This window comes from Theropithecus gelada, chromosome 9, assembly GCF_003255815.1.
Source record: "Theropithecus gelada isolate Dixy chromosome 9, Tgel_1.0, whole genome shotgun sequence".
Taxonomy (NCBI): domain Eukaryota; kingdom Metazoa; phylum Chordata; class Mammalia; order Primates; family Cercopithecidae; genus Theropithecus; species Theropithecus gelada.
In genome coordinates, this window is record NC_037677.1 from 27,127,529 (window position 1) to 27,142,106 (window position 14,578).

Genomic DNA, 14,578 nt, shown 5'->3' on the forward strand with positions numbered 1-14,578 from the left:
TGAAAGGCCAGACCGTTAATGGCACAAAGGTATTAAGTTCATTTCAGGGACTGACCCGGCAACGTGCCCCGGTCCTTCCCCTCGGTGCTGGGAAGCCCTAGTCTCCCTGTAGCATTTCACACCTGGCTGGGTCTCCTGACTCGTGGCGTGGGTGAGCGCGTGAGCCTCCCTCCTTCAGCTGATCGACACCTGGGGGCTCCTCTGCCCAACCTCCTCACTCTGTCCACCCTGTCCTCTCCCTCCTCGGGGAGCAGCAGGGGACGCCCGGCCGGGGTCCCCAGGTTCCCCGCTCGCAACCCGCGGCCTCCTCCGCGGGCCAGGAGCGAACGCCCGGAGCTCGCCCGCGCACAGGCGGCGGTCCGGCTGCAGCGAAGCCGGGGCGGGAGGGCACAGCCTAACGGTCCAGCTGCCGCGCCCCGCGCCCCGCACCCAGTGCCCCGCCCGCGGCGCCGCAGCCACCTCCCGCCCACCCGCCCCCTGCGTCATGACGCCGGCGCCCAACGCGGAAGCCGCTCGCGGCGCGCCGGGTCCAGCCGCGGGCTGAGCGCGGAGCCGCGGCGGGCGTGGGGTACCGGCCGGGGCGCGAGCCGAGCGCAGCCTGCCGGGCCGAGCGGGCGGAGCAAGCCGAGCGGGGCCGAGCGCGCCGGCAGCGGCGGCGGGCGGAGCGGAGCGCGGCGCGCCGGGGCCGCCGCCGGGGGGATGCGGCTGCCTCCCCGGGCCGGGGTGTAGAGAGGGCGGGTCCCCGGCCTCGGGAGCGCGGCGGTGGAGGGGACATAGGAGGCGGCCATGGCGACCCCTGGCAACCTAGGGTCCTCCGTCCTGGCGAGCAAGACCAAGACCAAGAAGAAGCACTTCGTAGCGCAGAAAGTAAAGCTGTTTCGGGCCAGCGACCCGCTGCTCAGCGTCCTGATGTGGGGAGTAAACCACTCGGTAAGGGCTCGGCTGCGGCGCGCGGTCCCCTTCCTCCTCCTCCTCCTCCTCCTCCTCTTCCTCCTCGTTCCCCTCCTCCTCCGGCTGCAGCTGCTGCGGGGCGGGGAGCCGGAGCCAGCCCCGGCCCTCCGGCTGTTCGCCTGCCTCGGAGCCCCCAGCCCCGCGGCGTCTGCCCCCAGCCCTCCAGGCCGCCCAGGCACCACTTGCGTCCCCTTTAGATCTAGGGCCAGGTGCGGGACGGGGGTCCCGTGTGCATGTGGGTCTCACGGTGGGTGCCAGTGCCGCCCCCAGTCCGCCCGCCCGCGGGTCGGTCCGCGCTGCCTGGGAGGTGGGAAGTTTGTGCGGGGCATGGAGCCGCCTCGGCTGTCAGCCCGGGCGGGAGCAGCTGGGGGCCGGGTCCCGGCGACCGCTGCCCGGTGTGGGGGCGGCGCGGCGCCCGCGTCCTCCGCCGGCGGGCAGGTGTACCTGTCCCGGGCTGGGCGCGTGCGAACCTCCCACTGGGACACTGGGGCGAGGATACCGGAGCGCGAGCAGATTTGGGGCAGCAGCTTTAGTGCTTAGGCCCTTTCTTTTTCCTTTAAAGGCAATATTACTGGGCACAAGTCGGCTTTTTGGCAAAGCAGCAGCCGATGTAAATATGGCTCTGGCGTCGGGCGGCATCCCTGCGCTTCTCCCGCATCGCCCTGCCGCTGTGCGGGCTGGAGAGCCCTTGGCGGGGAGTCTTCCTCCCTTCGTCGCCTCCCCCCACTTTGAGGAGTCGGGCAGAAGTCGCCTACTGCGGAAGGGCGGCCGGGGCAGGGACAGCAGGCGGGGGTCCCGGAGGGCGCGGGCGGAGGGGGTCCCGAGTTGGGCGCAGCCGCTGTGTGGGGTGTGGGAAAGGCTAGAGAAGAACGCGTGGAAAGGTTAGCGTCACGCACAGTCGGGGTTGGAGGATGCGCCGCTGCGGCTATGCGGACTGCGGTTTGAGGGTCTGAAATAGCCTCCTGCTGATCTGACAGCGAGAAACTCCTGCAGTTTTAATCCACTTAGATAGGATCAGGAAACATGATCGGAGCTGTTGGCTCAGCCAGGAAAGTTTAAATGAGCTGTGAATTTTGACCATGACCTTAGTCACTGCAGTCACTTAGCATCTGGGGAAAAGTGTAAGTCCGCTTTCCCTGCTTTTAATTTCGATGGATGTCTATATGTCCTTTTCAGCGTAGTGGAAATGACAGAAAACCATGCTGGCTTTTTGGAAAAAAACACACTCTCAATGTAGTGAAGTTGTTTAAAATGCCTAAAAGCATCGTTTTTGTATTTTTCTTCCCCAAGCTGCGTAGGGGGAAGGGCGAAACAGTATCAGGATCGATCGTGTTTGCATGGTGTGAGTGTTTTTGAAGAAGTTGAGAAATGATTATTTTTATCCAGCTTAATGACTGATTCACTGAAGTTCATTGTAACTTCCTGACAACTTCTTTAGCTATTTGGGACTGTAAGTTGTTACAAGAGCATGCATTACTGCACCAAAAACTCCTCTCTCAAGTTTTATTACAGAAAATGAAATGCAGTTTTTCCTAGGTAATACGTTTACAATGTAGAGTTACGTATAATTTTGTTAAGCTTTTTTATTCTTTACGTTATTAGTTTTTGGGTCCCTTATTACTAGAATAGAAACTTATAATTAAAAAAAGGACGAATACTGTAGTGCTTACTCATATCATATTACTCATGTGCCTTTATCTCCTTTGGAGTTCTGGTGTTTTGGTCAGGAGAATGTTTCTGTCTCGGGGTTTAATTTAGTAAGGTGGTGTCAACAATATGCTGCGGAAAAAGAGTGTGCTTTCTGGGAACTCGTCTGAATTCCAGTTTGCCTTTAAAAATATTGTAATTGTGTATGTTTTACTGTAAAAACTTATGTTGCTACCTTACATTTATGAATTGCTACATTTGTTTTAGAGTTTCTTGCTAATTGGAAATATTTAACTAAAGTGCTTCGTAGTGTATGACTTGTAAATAGTACATTTGGTGTTATTTTTCTTTTGCTCTCAAGAGAAGTTAGCGATTCTAAGTATCCACAACCAGAGGAGTGAAGTTTCCATTTCATATAAATGTAAGCATGTTACTCAATCAACAGATATATATTGGGCACATACAGTGTTAGCTACTATGGGAAGGATTGCTAAAACACCTCTAATATTTTTGTCCAAATATCTTTATTTTGAGGGCTCTGAGTTGACATAAGAGAGGTCTGTTTCACAGCTTTCTTTTTCAAAATGTCTATTTTCTTTAGTATATTTTTGAAAAAAGAATGGAGGTGTAATATAAACATGAAATCTAAGCACTTAGATGCTGTGTATTTCTGGTTTGATTTCATTTTAGGTGACAGTGTCTGATATTAGGTAAATGTGTTACTAAGGTTTTATATGACCTTCTGTGCACCAAAGTTTATAGTATAATGTAAGAATAAATAACGTCAGCAGTCTTAAGAACAAACAAGCATGGTGTTGTATATGAGCATCTTCCGCGTCCTGTGGTAAAACGTTCATTGGATCTGCGCTTTAAATTTTTCTTAAACTCTAACTGTTGACCTTGGGCATGTTAAGGTCAGGTTTTGGCATCAGTGTTTGCACCTGTGAACTGAGGTTGTTTGGATGATTTCCAAGTCTAACTCAAAAGTCTGTGTTTTCAGTCTACTAGGTGCACAGTGTTATACTAGGATTTGTAGAATACTATATATAAAAGTTGTCTTACTATTATAACCTTCCAAATGCAGCAGCATTCAGGGAATTTTCAAGACCTTGACTAGAGGAGAAGGAAATCTATGGTGATTTTAAGAGACTGCGAACTAAGAGTTTGTTATATTGAATGTAGCTGAACTGCATTGCAGTCTATTAAGCCAAAGTCGATTTGATTGAAACATAACAACTTGCAATTAAGGTGAAAATGTTCAAGTCCATTGAGGTGGTAATGAAAATCTTGATTTGGGCAATGTTCATCGTCGGGAGTAAGCCTGCCATTGTGTGGTTAATTTGAGATGTTACTGCTTTCTAACTTAAAATACCCATCAGTGAATGGATCAGTGCCAATTTTTAAGTATTTTAAGCAGAGAATATAACTGAATACATAAAGGAAAAGACTGAAGGCAGTTTTGTCTTGTTACATTTAGAATTAAACTAAAAATGATCAAGCAGTAAGCGTCTTAAGATGATATTTTAATAGTATGGGGAGCATGTTGAATGATATGAGCCAAGACTTGTTTCAAATAGATATTCTAAAAGATTTTTATCCACAGTGAAATGTGAGCCTTTTAGAAATTAGTATTTTAAAACCTATTTAAATATCCAAAGGAAAACATTATCCGTATAGAAAAATCTTAAAGCACATAAAACTTGTTTAAAATATATACTATTTAGAAGTAGCTAAGTATTGATGTTAGAGGCTTTTGGTTTAAAGCTGTAGAAGTTCAAATGAGCTTTGGCAAAAATGTCAGGTATTGAGGGGTTTGGGGGGCCTATCACAGTAGAAGGAAAGGCTGGTTATGGAACCATGTGAAGAGCTGGGTGCCTGAGTGTGTGGGTGTGTGAGTGCGTGGGACTTTTCTGTACCCTTTGGCTCAGTTCTCCTTCATAGCTGGCTGGTTCCTCCACAGAGCAGGGAATGAACGGTTCCTGTATTTCATATTTTGTCATTTCTGCTCTCCAAAAAGGGCTTCCTGTCTCTAATTCAGTTATAAAAATACCATGGAAGGATTCCATTTGGGATTGGTCTGGCTTTGGTCATTTGTGGCCATCCCTTGGACTAAACAGTTATAAAAACATGGCAGCGCTTGCCTGTTGGCGTTGGGGAAAGAACAGTCCCCAGAGAGGGGAAAGGGCCTGCCAGGCAGTGTCAGGCAGGTCTCTGTCCTAGTAATAGAGCTGGATGGTTCTGGACATCCGTGGGTCCTTACTGTGGGGATCTGTGAGGGCCAGCTTGAGGAACACCGTGTGCTGTGTTGTGTGTGGACTGGAGAATGCATGGTGTCTTTGGTGGAGCATCAGTGGCTTTGATTGTATTCTCCGCAGGCTCTGGTTTTTGGAATAAAGACCATATTATTGGATGCATCATAATTTTTTTTTTTTTTTTTTTTAGGTTCATGGGTTTTTATTTGGGCACTGAAAGAAGATAAGGAAACTAAGTTTTAAAGTGATGTGAGTGACTGTGAAATGACTTTGACTGAATAGGACATAATAAGGCAATTACATTAAAATTAAAATTAGACATTAGATGAAATTCTTGAGTGGAACCCAGCTACCATTCATTCAAGAACTAGTCTCCTCAGACTATTTTTTTGTTCTTTTTAATCTTCAGAGGAAAGAAACACACCAAGCAGACATACAGAAAGTTTATTAGGGAAGTCATTTTATACTCCCTAAAACTTGGGATTATGACCAGAGAACAGAATACATTTTCCCCTCCATTTGTCAGATACTTCAGAGTGAACTCGAAGTATTTATAGTTAGTACTTAGTGTCACTTAGTACTTAGAGTTACTAAACTTCAGTACTCAGAATGATGCCCATGTCAGGTCAATAATTTCTATTTCCAGGGTATCCTGATCTGCTGTGCCTTTAGAAAGGTTGCCGGCAATAATTATAATAAACCACCAAAATCTTCTTTAAGTTGATTAGAAAATGCAGTCAACCAGAGTAATTAATTCTGCCAGCATAGCCTTCGAAATACAAATTTTGGAATTGAAGGGAATTGGTACAATTTGGCAAAAGTGGTTTGTGGTTGGACAGATGAGGTTCAAATGCTAACTTTGGCATTGATGGGCTTGAGCAGGGGATCTAGTCACTTGAGCCTCAATTTTTACATTCTTAAAATGGAGATAATGATTATGATTCACAGGGTTGGGGGTTAAATGAGATACTGTATTTAAGGCTTAGCACTGTAATTAGCACATCATAAGGATTCGGTAAATGATGCCTAAAAGTAATAAAGTTCAAATGCAGTTTGGATGGTGATATATTAAAAGAACCAGATCCCTGTTTCTCAAAATTTAAGGTGCATATCAATCACTTGGGGACTTTAAAAAAAAAAAAAAGTCTGCTGAATTAGACTCTGCTGCTGGGCAAGTGGCTCATGCCTGTAATCCTAGCCATGCATTGGGAGGCTGAGGCAGGACGATCACTTGAGGCCAAGATTTTGAGACCAGCCTGGGCAGCATAGCAAGACCCTGTCTCTACAAAAAAATGTAAAAACTTAGATGGGCATGGTGGCACACACCTGTAGCCTGAATTCCTCAGGAGGCTGAGGTGGGAGGATCATCTCAGTCCAGGAGGTCCAGGCTGCAGGGAGCCATGGTTGTACAGTGTACTCTAGCTTGGGTGACAGATGGAGGCTCCAACTAAATAAGAAACAATACAAATTAAAATGCAGAGTCTAATTCAGCAGATCCAGTGAGGGTGCTGCCTGAGACTGCATTTATCGTACTCTCTGGTGGTGCCGATGCTGCAGGTCCATAGGCTACGTAGCAGTGGAAGGAAGAACTTTGCCACTAAGGATCCCTCCCCCCAGCCCCAACTGTATGTGATGGGCCCTTAGAAGAATGGTGGCCCCATGATAGATTAGAAAATTTGGGAGAAGAAATTGTAGGTTGGAAAGGGAGACGAGCAATTTAGATTCAAGAATGTGGAATTGCAGGTGGTGGTGGGTGGATCCTGCAGTGACACTACCATGTGCAATGCTGGAAAGGTGTGATTGGAGCTTGGGAGCCACTAGGGCTGGGATAGACCATTGAGACCTGTGTGTACAGAATTGGTAAGTCAGATCTCCACCAGAGGAGCGGGGAACTGGGGACACTTGGCTTTGAGGGAAGGACCGAGGAAGAAGAAACAGGAAGAGGAAACAGAGGTGGGCAGAATTAGATGCTCCCAAGTGCTTGAGAGTCATGGCTGTGCTTGTGCTAAAGTGATTGGGGTTGGGGGCGGGTGTGAAAGCTTAAAGACTTAAGGAGCGAATGAGTGGAAGTAGAGGCAACTCCTCTTTTTTGGAAAGTAAGTAGAAGGAAGGTGAAAGATGCCATTTTGTTAGGAATACCTGGGTAGTTTCCTTGACTCCTCTCTTCGTTTCCTTCTCACTTCTGCCACTCCTAACCAGATTTGTTTCCCTCTTTCCTCGACTGATATTGAAACCCCCTAGCTTATTTCCCTGTATCTGCCTTTATCCTTATTTCTTTTCGTTTTTGTACCAGGGACTCCTATGGCAGTCCAGTGAAGGCCATAGACTCCTTTTCAGAATGAGGCTTTTAAAGGAATAAATGAAAATACAAAGGATATGTCCTACCAAGTTCAAGGATCCCTTTAATTCTATCCATGGACCACTTGGGAGTTCATGGGACCCCATTAAGAACCCTTGCAAGAATAAGATGGGGATAGTGTGGGGTGAGAAAGTGGGGGGAGCACGCAGCAGCCAGGAAGAATACTCTGGGGGGAACACGCATGGGCTGAATTGATTACCGCCTTGGTCACAGTGCCTAGTACTTGAGATTCACAGCTGTTCCCTTAGCCACTGAGCTGTGCTGCCTGGGCCAAGCTCAGGAGTCATTCATTGCTTTGAGTTCTTTTATTTTCTTAATTTTAAGAGCTGTTCTTGGATGGACAGAGTATTAGCTGTTAACACGGGAGAAAACTACTTGAAAAACTATATTTCCCTTTATAGAAAGAAACTCATTGTTAATGTTCAGAGCATGTAGAGTGAGAACCAATACATAATTTGTTTATGAAAAATGTTGTAGGGAGTTTTAAAACAGTAACTTACCTGCAGCTAAGCTTTGCAATTCTAAATGTTTATCGTTTTTCAGCTTCCTGGGCACAGTGATTAAGAGCTGTGGAGTCAGTGTTCGGTTGGCTATGTGACCTTGAACAAGTTATTTTGCCTCTCAGTTCCTTGTTTATAAAAGAAGGTAATAACAGTACCTACTTTGGAAGTTTGTTATATGGATTAAATAAATTTATACCTGTAAGATGCCTAAATAGTTGCTGGCACATGGTAAGTTCTTAATATGCTAGCTGTCATTATTACTATTCTTTAAAATAGAGACAGAGTCTTGTTATGTTGGCCAGGCTGGTCTCAAACTTCTGGCCTCAAGCAATCCTCTCACCTCGGCCTCCTGAAGTGCTGGGATTAGAGGCTTGAGCTACCATGCCTATGCTATTTTTTTTAATGTTTTAAATGCTAAGATGTAGCAAATTATCAGATTGTATGCTAAATCAGTGGTTACTTTATCCTGTTTCGTAGTAGAACATCACCATTGTACTTGGCATCCTTGTGTATTTTTGAGTTATGAATTATCATTTTAGAGTTATCCTTGTGCCCTTGCTTTACTTTCTGTATCTATTTTGTTATGTTCTTTCTTGTATTTTTCACACTTCCACTAGCGATTAGGTTCTTTGAAGTGTCAGAAATCTAATTCACATTCATTAGTTGCAAGTTGTGTCAGCTATTGGCTTGATATTTCACCTTGTCTTTAAATATGGAGACACTGCAAGATGCTTCAGATGCAAAATGAATATATTGTGGACCTTGCCCTCAAATTGTGCATAACTACAGGGGACACAGACATAAAGTAAATATATGTATAAATAACTACAGTGTCTAGAATGCTGGGGGTGGAGGGTATTGAATAGACTGTGCCGCACATTGAGCAAAGGCATGAAGTCAGTGAAGGGTTTAGGCAGGAGGCAATTTGGGAGAAGAGCATTTCAGGCAGAGGGGTCAGCTTGTGCAAAGGCCCTGAGGCTGGTGCTTGCTCGGCCTGTTACAGCAACTGCAGGAAAGCTGGCATGGCTGGAGCACAGCAAGAGGCGGGGATATATAGTGGTTGGAGATGGGGCCAAGGTGCTAACCAGGACTGGATCATGATTACTTCTGCCTGGGGGACTTGGAGAAGCCTTGAGAGGTGGTAACAATGCGGAGGACCTTGAAGATTAAATAGAATCTCCCAGCTGCAGAAGATGGGTGATATGGTTCAGCTGTGTCCCCACTCAAATCTAATCTTGAATTGTACCCATAACCCCCAGGTGTTGTAGGTGGATCAGCTGGAAATAATTGAATCATGGGGCCAGTTTTCCCCATCCTATTCTCGTGATAGTGAGTTCTCACGAGACCTGGTGGCTTTAAATAAGGGGCTTCCCCTTCTGCCATGATCGTAAGTTTCTTGAGGTCTCCCCAGCCCTGCAGAACTGAGTCAGTTAAACCTCTTTCCTTTGTAAAGTACCCAGTCTTAGGAATGTCTTCATAGCAGCGTGAGAACAGACTAATACAGTGGGGAAAGGCATATGCAGCCGAGGGTCTGACAGCCGGCAAAACCAAGCAGCGTGGAGAATGTAAGTAGTTGGCTTTGGCTGTGGCCACAGTGGCAGTACCCAGGAACATGTTACAGATGCAGAGCTTGGGCCTCTGCAGACCTAGTGGAGCAGAATGTACATTTTAACAAGACACAGTGATTGTCAGCATATTTAAGTCTGAGAAACACCCATCAGGGTAAATCTTTGGTTTCAAGCCCTGAGGTTCCTTAGATGTGCCTCAGGGGCTGGTGGGAGGGGACTGAGCAGGTGAGGGAATTTAGTCCTACCTCAGTTTCCTCCAGAACAGCCTTGTTTTTGTCCTCTCCCTTTTTTTTTTTTTTTTAACTGGGGCACAGAATATAATATGTAAAGGGGTTAAAAAAGGTCCTGCAGCCAAGAAAATTGAAAACCACAGAGGAACATAATGGGAATGTCAGGAGATGGTTGAAAGAGTAGTTTGTTTGAGGCCACCTTTGAAGGACCAAGTGGTTGATGTTTGCCAGAGAAAAGTCAGCAGTTCTGACCAGGGTTACTTTAAAATTTGCCACAAATCTCAAATGACACTCGACCCGGAAGAGTTACTGCCTCCTTTAATATGTTCTGTACTCTCTGAAGTCATTTCTTCCTTGTCCCCTCTCCTTCAACTTCCACCTAGTGTCCTGTCCACCCATCCTCCCTTCAGCATATAACCTCATTTAGAAAGCATTGATTGAACAAATAGAAGCCATCAGCTTTTGCTCTTCCCACCATCCCATTTAAATTTTGGACAGCAGGGTCTGTCAGTCTACAGTCATGCTGGAGGGGCTGCCCTGCCTGGTTTGGTAGCTGCTAGCCACATATGGCAATTTAAATTTCAGCTAATAAAACTTAAAATTCAGTTTCTCATATCAAGTGCTCACTAGCCACATGTGGTTAGTGGTTGCTGGATTGAATAGTGCAGAGAGAGACGATTCCCACCATTGCAGTACCTTCCACTGACATGGCTCACCGCTCTGGGGCCTCCCATCTTGAAAGCAGAATAAACTACAACAACAGAAGCTCTCCTTCACCCTTAGTCTCGCATTGTACTGTCTTCTCAGGTTTTCTGTTCCTTTTTTTTTTTTTTTCCTTGATGAGGTCTTGCTTTTTGGCCTGGGCTGGAGTGCATGGTGTGGTCACAGCTCACTGCTGCCTCAAACTCCTGGTCTCAAGCAGTCCTGCTTCAGATTACCTAAGTGCTGGGATTACAGGTGTTAGCAACCACACCTGCCCTGTTCCTTTTCATAGCAGGAGTGAAAGGCCTTGTCTACAGGTGAGGTCTCCTGTTTCTGTGCAGACACCCTACCCGCCAACCCTCAACTTACCTGCCATGGTCTCCTTAACTTACTCCAATCCAGCTTTCACCTGCAGCACACCAAGGAAACTGCTCAACTCAGCATCGCTGGCGGTGCTCACGTTTTTAAATGCAGGGGGCTCCTTTTTTCTGCTTCTTGTCGTCCTTCTGCTTCACCAGCCACTCCTTAGGCACAGGCTCCTCCTCTTTTGCTCTGTCTGGAAACGCTGGAATGCCCCAGGCCTCTGTCCAGGATCATCTTCTACAATTACATTTACTTTACCTACATGGCTTTTTTTTTTTTTTTTTTAACCGTTTTACAGTGATGATTGAGAAATGTCTAACTTCAGCTCTAACTTTCCTCTCGGGCTCTGTATTCAGTTTCTCACCGGGTATCTTCACATGAATACCTAATAGACATCTCAGATGTCCCAGGCAGGCCTCTTGATTTCCTCCCTGCACTCTGCCTCATCCCCCGTCATAACCTAAACTGGCCTCTTCCCATCTCAGAAAATGGACCACCATAGACCCAGGAGCTCCAGCTTAAACGTAGGGACTAACCTTGATTATGCTTTTTCTCCCCACTCCTTCCCCACATCCCATTTTCAAGTCCTGAATCCGCATGCTTGTGTCTGTTTGAATCCTCTTCTCAGGAGCACTGTGGTAGCCTCGTGTTTGGTCTCCCGGCGTTCAGTTTTGCCGTTTCAGTCCGCCTTCTCTGCAGCAGTGGCAGAGGAATCTTGCTGAACTGTAGATAAGTTCATGTCATGTCCTTAGTTAAACCTTCCAAAGGCTTTACATTGCATTTAGAATAAAATCCAAACCTTTTCTGACCTGCATGATCTTACTGGCCTGGGCCCCATTTTCCTCCTTGCCCTCATCCCATGACACCCTCTTCATGATTCCTATGTTCCAGCCACCCTGCGCTTTTTCTGTTCCTAAAGGCAAGCTCAGAGCGGCCACAGTTCTTCAGTCTTCATTTTTCTCTTTGTTGGAATGTTTTTCCCTCTTTTATTTATTTTATTTTTTTGAGACAGGGTCTCGCGCTGTTACCCGGGCTGGAGTGCAGTGGCGCGGCCATAGCTCACTGCAGCCTTGAACTAGTGGGCTCCAGCGATCCTCTTGCCTCAGCCTCCTGTATAGCTGGGACTACAGGTGTGCACCACCATGCCTGGATAATTTTTAAAAATTTTTCTAAGAGATGGGGGTCTCGCTATGTTGCCCAGACTGGTCCTGAACTCCTGGCCTCAAGTAATCCTCCTGCCTCAGCCTCCCAAGGTGCTGAGATTACAGGCATGAATCACCATGCCCAGCCTTCCCTCAGATCTTTGGAAGGTTAGCTACTATTAGTTATTTTAGTCTCTTAGCTAAGGGGCTGCCTTCTCAGGTGGCCTCTCTGACCTCCTGAGCTAAGGGAGCCCTTCCACTATCATACTGTTATTTTCTCTGTGACACTTAACACTATTTGAAACTGAGTTGTGTACATTTTTATTGCTTATCTCCTTCAACTACAACAGGAAATTTCCTGGCAACTGAGACTTTTCTTATTTACTAGCTGTATCCCTACATCTGAAACAGTGTGTTTAGGTAGTAGGCGCTCAGTACATATTGTTGAATGAATGAGGGGAGCTGGGATTCTAAACCATAGACCATTAGTTCTCAGGTGGTGTACCATGAGGCCTCCCATATTCAATTTTCATCAACGTGTAGAGTACTTTTGTTATAATCAAGCGTAGAGCATTTTAGAGCATTTTGCTGAGCGGGTTGTGCAATGCATTAGAGTGGGGGAAAACTTGCTGCAAATTGGTGATAAGAGGTATGGGGTAACTGCAAGCCAGTGCCAAAGAAAGAGGTTATGTTTACAGCAGCATGCAAGAACTGTGTCTTGTGAACATGACGGAGAAGGTTCAGAAAGTAAACAGCTCCTCTCAAACAGTGTCAGATGTTGAAGGGGCGCCAAGTGAATTGCGTGAAGACTATGAATGCATTTCTAAGTAATCTGAGATATTATTATGTAGAAGAGTGTGCTGCAGTGCTGTTACTGACTTGTTCTTTTAATGGCTTCAGACATGCTTCTCAAAATACTAGTATGCAGAAGTGTGCCATAAGTTAAAGATTCCATAAACATTGTAAGAATAGTGATAATGTCAATATCTCAGGCCTTTGTGGGTCTTTTTCTATTGTGTATTGTTTCTGCTGGTTCTTCTTCATGGTGCCTTGTTGCTGTTTATCTTTGGTTCATTTTGGCTCTTAGCTGCTCACTTCCCTTGGATAGTTATTCAGGGAGCATTCTTCAAGTCTTAGGATAAAGACGTATCCTTCCAGAGGAATTGTTTGTTTTTGCCACATGTCTAGGGGTACTGGAGACCAAGACCATTTGAAACTAAATTCACAGCTTGGAATTTTTTGGAACTCATGATGATATAAAATTGAGCTGCAGTCCCTGGGGTGGAATGATTTTATTTTTGGTAGACCCATTGTAGCCTTATGGAGAAAAGGTTTCCTATTAGACTTCATACCTTGGGTGGGCCCTAGGCTTTGTCTTCTGTTCCTGTCAACCCATGAGACCATCAAAGCCTTTAGAGCCAAAGTGGCTTCCATGACTAATTACTCTTCCTGCTTCCAGTTTTCACTAAGATCTTGGCAGGCCATCTTCTCTCCTCCCTCTTCCAACTCTTTGATGCCTTCAAGAAGATGTTTAAGAAAATGTTTTATTCAAGACGTTTACTTATTTTCAGTGCAGAGCTGACCTGAATAACCCTATCAGCAGAAATACAAATCGACCTCAAAGTTTCAAAAGAGGGAAGCCAACAGTAAGTGAGACAGTGAGAAGCCAAAGCATGGTGGCGCTTCTGCGGCCTTCCAGGGATGGATCCGTGAAGGGAGTCAGTGGGACAGGAGGTGGGACTGCAAGAAGGAAGGATGCCATTGCTGTCTTCCAGAGGTGATGGGAACCTGAGCTTGGGCAGGGGTAACAGACAACCAACAGACATTGTTGCCTTTTTTGTTTCTAAGGATAACCAGGTATAGATGTGGTAGAAGCTGTGTTGTCTAAGTGGCCCATAGCCTAAAAGGTTTGAAGATACTGCTCTAAACAAGCAGACAGAGGATGTGCTTAGAGATACTTCAGGTAGAATCAGCTGGATTTGGTGACTGTGTTAGGTAACAGATAGGAAGGAATTGACAGTGACTCACCTAGGTCAGTTTCTTACCATTCACACTCTCCATTACATTACTGTTATTTTGGGGCTGTTAGCTCCTGGCGAGGTACCCCGTCCCCCTTGCCACGACTGGGATTGTACACACAGATACTGTGAGACAGCAGAGGATTAATGAACTGCTCTGGGAGAGTTAGTGGTAGGCTCTTGAAATTCTTCAGGAATTGAGTTAGAATTAGCGTGATGGATGGAGAAGCTGGAGAAAACACGTTACAGGCAGAGTAATGCATACAGAAGCATAAAGGGTAGGTGGCATTTCCAGGGAACGGCCAAACCCTTCTTCAGGTGCCACTATACTTCTCTCCTTCTGATTTTATGGTTTTATTCGTGTCCATTCTTATGGAGGTGTTCTTATTTACATTACTTTTGTTTGCGTTAGTTTCTCTAGGCTTGGTCATTTAGGCTTAGAAACATATTTGCAAGTTGCTAGGCACGCTAATTCAGAGCTTAGTTTATTTGTAGTTGTAATAAATAAGCCTTGCTTTTGTTTTTTCAACTTGGACTTTGAGGAAGGTATTTGATATTAGTCAACCCGAGAGTGACCTCTATAGCATTCCACATGACCTGCGCAAAGGCTGCAGGTGGTGGGGGCAGGTGGGGGCTGACATCAGTATTGCCACCTGCACACCATAGCAAGGGGCTGCATTAGCGGGAGACAGGCACCCTTTTTGTGAGTCGTCCGCAGAGGAGGCTCATTTTCTGATGTGCACAGAGGTGCCTGTGTGCTAGCAGCTGCCCCGCTTTGCCCTGCTTTTCTTGGATCATGCATCCAAAATTTCTCATGTCATATTCCCAAGCACTGGTGTCTTT

At 46.1% G+C, this 14,578-nt stretch overlaps 1 protein-coding gene across 4 annotated transcripts in view; it reads left to right on the forward strand.

Annotated features, from left to right (window-relative positions):
- The first annotated feature begins 535 nt into the window (after positions 1-535).
- Positions 536-14,578, forward strand: part of PIP4K2A (phosphatidylinositol-5-phosphate 4-kinase type 2 alpha) — a 179,662-nt gene continuing 165,619 nt past the window's right edge. For 2 of the 4 annotated variants that reach the window (XM_025397159.1, XM_025397161.1), the window contains exon 1: positions 540-930. In XM_025397159.1, coding sequence (XP_025252944.1) covers positions 787-930 — 144 coding nt within the window. In that variant the 5' untranslated portion in view covers positions 540-786. Of the gene's footprint in view, positions 931-1,022; positions 1,187-14,578 lie in introns of those variants that run through there. The other 2 variants (XM_025397160.1, XM_025397162.1) reach the window with 2 other exon arrangements.